The sequence below is a fragment of the Mesitornis unicolor genome, unplaced genomic scaffold (assembly GCF_000695765.1).
Source record: "Mesitornis unicolor isolate BGI_N332 unplaced genomic scaffold, ASM69576v1 scaffold24902, whole genome shotgun sequence".
NCBI lineage: Eukaryota > Metazoa > Chordata > Aves > Mesitornithiformes > Mesitornithidae > Mesitornis > Mesitornis unicolor.
Genome location: NW_010171586.1, coordinates 1,187 through 4,943, shown reverse-complemented (window position 1 = coordinate 4,943; position 3,757 = coordinate 1,187). Strand labels below are relative to the sequence as shown.

At 59.5% G+C, this 3,757-nt stretch overlaps 1 protein-coding gene across 1 annotated transcript in view; it reads right to left on the bottom strand.

Annotated features, from left to right (window-relative positions):
• ELMOD3 (ELMO/CED-12 domain containing 3) overlaps window positions 1-3,757 on the bottom strand; it is a gene marked incomplete at its 5' end in the record, with an annotated part of 5,585 nt that overhangs the window by 854 nt on the left and 974 nt on the right. The window contains 5 exons of the mRNA XM_010180083.1: window positions 31-99; window positions 729-856; window positions 959-1,035; window positions 1,695-1,825; window positions 3,406-3,528. Of these exons, the coding sequence (XP_010178385.1) occupies window positions 31-99; window positions 729-856; window positions 959-1,035; window positions 1,695-1,825; window positions 3,406-3,528 (528 nt within the window). The remainder of the gene's footprint in view (window positions 1-30; window positions 100-728; window positions 857-958; window positions 1,036-1,694; window positions 1,826-3,405; window positions 3,529-3,757) is intronic.

The following is a 3,757-nucleotide window of genomic DNA, read 5'->3' as shown; positions in this document are numbered from 1 at the left end:
TGGGGTGGCAGAGGCCGTCGGCCGCAGGGTTTCGGTTCACGAAGGCCTCCAGGGACTTCAGGAGCTGCTTTGGTTTCTTTTTGGTGGACGCCTCCAGCTCTGGGGAGGAGAAACACGTGAGGACGGAGCAGGATTCGGGAGGGTGCTGGGGACACGGCGCGCTCCTGGGGTCGGGTTTTGGATGTGGATTATGGGACGCGAGAGCAGGAAAACTCCTCCCCAAAAGCCCCGGATGAGCTCAGCACCACCCCAAGCCCCCCCAGATCCCCCTGGGAGGGAAAGCAGCTCAACCAGGGCCTGCCCGCAGCAGCTGGGCCCCGTCTCAGCCCCATCAGCGCGGAGTCGATGACCCCACAGGTTTATTTAGTGCTGTCAAATGCGGCTCTTGGCCACTTTGCTTCCACCCTGCGCTGCAAACGGGGCCTGGGCTGGCACAACCGCGCCCAGGGAGCACAAAACGGCCCCATTTATCACCCACCTCAAGTCACCACAGCCCCAAACGTGGTGAGTGCTGCTGTGGGGGCTCATCTTTGAGATTTGAGGTGCAAAAGGGGCAGAAAACCACCCCCCAGGGCACTGAGAGAGTTAAAGACCTTGGCGTGAAGATGCGATGCTGAATGGTTGAGGCTTTCTGGGCGTTTCGCCCCTTGGGGACACCAAATTTGTCCCCTGGGCCTCGGGTTGTTTTCCAGGGCTGGGCAAAGAGGGGAAGGCGCAGGGAACGGCACCTTTGAGGAGGAGGTCGGAGTCAGCGATGGTTTTGTGCTGCCCCTTCCAGAGGCGGTAGAGCTGCAGGAAGGCGGCGGCGTAGAGGTCGTTGAGCACGGCGATCACCTGCTGCCGCTGGTTGCACACCCTGGAGGGGACAACGAGGGGCTCAGCCGCTGCGGGAGGGTCCCCGGGGGTTGTTCGAGACCCCAAAACCCGCGCTCAGCCCCGCGACGGAGCCGGGGCTCACCTGGAGAGACGCTCCTCCCGCAGGGCCCGCAGCACCAGGCGGGTGATGTTCACCGACATGATGCAGAAGGGGAAATTCTGCAAGGGAAGCAGCGTTAGCGTGGCTCGGCTGAGACATCCTCCTCCTCCCGGCACCCCCATCGCTATCGCACTGCACCCCACATCCACGGGACAGCAGCTGCAGGCGGCACATCCACTTCTCAGGATGATGACACCACGGGTATGGGCATAGATGGGTTAAGCTGAGGCTAAAACCCAACCACATCCGAACTAAAAGGCCACTTCTAAGGGGATGGGCTCCACACGCCCCTGTTTTCACACCGTGCTGCTCCTTGCCCGCTTCTCTGCCCCTGTTAACCTGCACGAGTTCAGCTTCAGGGCAGGATCCCGGGAGCAAATCCCTGAATGCTAAAATCTCATCCCCAGAATAAAGCCAATGCCTGGAGCTCGGCTGCACCCTCTGCTTGGAGCTTTTTGGAGATCACCTCCTCCTTAGACCAACATGGAGGGAGGGGATTAAGCAGCCAAAAACCCCCAAGTCCTTCCTCTGAGGAGGTTTTTGTGCTTCCTTGCCCCAGGTGTCAGAAATAAAGAGGTCACCAGCGCTGCAGGAGCGAGGCAGGACAGGGCTCAGGACGGGGGTCAGGACAGGGGTCAGGACGGGGCTCAGGATGGGGCTCAGGACGGGGATCAGGATGGGGCTCAGGACGGGGCTCAGGACGGGGATCAGGACGTGCCTGGGTTTCATGCTGGGACAGCTGGAAGATCTCCCGGGCCAGAGGCAGCGTCTGGGAGTCCATGACGAGGTGCAGGATCTGCATCAGCCCCAGCATCCCCGTCCCACGCAGGTCGGTGCCGGGATCCACACCTGGAAAGCAGGGACAGCACCGAGTGGCTCCCTGCTCACCCCCCCCACTGCCACGGGTGCTGCTTTGGGGGAGTTTCCCACCAACGACCCCTCCTCTCCACCACACACCCATTCCCACACCTTCTCCAGGAAACTCTGAGCTCTGCCCACCACATTTGGGTGGTAAAGCAAGGCTTAAAGCCAGTTGTACACTGCAGGATGGAGGAGCAGGAGCCGCTCCCCTCCTGTCGATGGTTTTCAGCTCCATTAAATAACTCATTATTTAACTTGTGGAGTCAGCCAGCCCGAAAACGGCGAGGCCGCGCGTGGCAGCTCTAATCGCGCTGTTTTTCTCGCACGGCCGAGGCTGAAAGCAACCTGGACACATCCTTAGCGACAGAGCCCCGGCCTGCGCTTCATTAATAAACCTCCAGAGACGGCTCATTAGCCACAGCGATCGCGTGCTAATGAAGGGCATTAACGGGCAAAGCGGCTACGCCAACTGTGCTCAGTTTTGGGCCCCTCGCTACAAGAAAGGTGATGGAGAGCGGGGAAAGGTGGGTGATGGAGCTGGGGAAGGGGCTAGAGAACCAGTCCTGGGAGTGACCTGGAATGGGAGGAGGATGCCCATGAGCCAGCAATGTGCCCTTGAGCCAAGAAGGCCAACGCCTTCCTGGGCTGGATGAGAAGGGGTGGTTGGAGGGCAGAGAGGTTCTCCTGCCCCTCTGCTCTGCCCTGCTCACACCACAGCTGCAATCTTGTGTCCAGTGCTGGGCCCTCAGCTCCAGAAGGACAGGAACTGCTTGAAAGAGTCCAGCAGGGCCACCAAGTGATGGAGGGAGTGGAGCATCTCCTGCTGAGGAGCGGCTGAGGGAGCTGGGGCTCTTGAGCTTGGAGCAGAGGAGACTGAGGGGTGCCCTCATTCCTGGGGATCCATTTGGAAAGGGCAGTGTCAGGAGGAAGGAGCCAGGCTCTGCTCTGGGATGGCCATGACAGGACAAGGGCAATGGGTGCAGCTGGAGCACAGGAGGTTGATGTGAACACGAGGAAAAGCTTTTTCCCTGTGAGGGCACAGAGCATGGCCCAGGCTGTGGAGAGGTTGTGGAGTCTCCTTGTGTGGAGACACCCAAAGCCCTGGCCGTGTTCCTGGGTGACTGCTCTGGTGATCCTGCTCTGGGGTTGGGCTGGGGCAGCTCCAGAGGGCCCTGACAACTCCTGTGGTTCTGTGATTCTGTGAAACAGCCTCAAGGGAAGGGTTAGGTTGGATATGGGGAATATTTCTTAACCAAAAGGGTTCTCAGGCACTGGCAGGGGCTGCCCAGGGCAGTGGTGGAGACCCCATCCCTGGAGGGGTTCAAAAACCATGCTGATGAGGCACCTGGGGACGTGGTTTACTGGTTGAACTGGCAGTGCTGGGTTAACGGTTGGATGCAAGGATCTTAAAGGTCTTTTCCAACTTAAATTATTCCATGCAACAGCAGCAGGGCTGGCAGCAGCGTGAAGGGTGAGGAATCAGCAGCAAAACCCTCGGTGCTGCCCGTGAATCCCACCTGTGGGGGATCTCTCCCAGAAAAGGTTTGCTCCAGAGCTCCCTGCCCTACCTTGGAAGCCGAGCTCCTCCCAGTGCGCCCCATAGCGCGGGCAGCCCAGCCTGGAGCGGGTCAGCTGCTTGTAAATGGTCTGCAGGATGCGCATGTGCACTTGCTCGTTGTCATTCAGAGCACCTGGCAGGGAAAAAACAACGGTCAGCAGCTAAAAAGCAACCCTTGGCATTTAAAAACATCCCTCAGCATCTAAAACATGCCTCTTGGCACCCAAAAAATGCCCCTGGGGATCCCTGCCCCTCTGCAGAGACACAGTGGGGAGAGAAACGGCCACCAGCTGCAGGGTAAAGCCAGAGCCCAGCTGGAAACGAAGTCCTGCAGCCAGGAATGGCTTGTGGTGCCCAGGTAC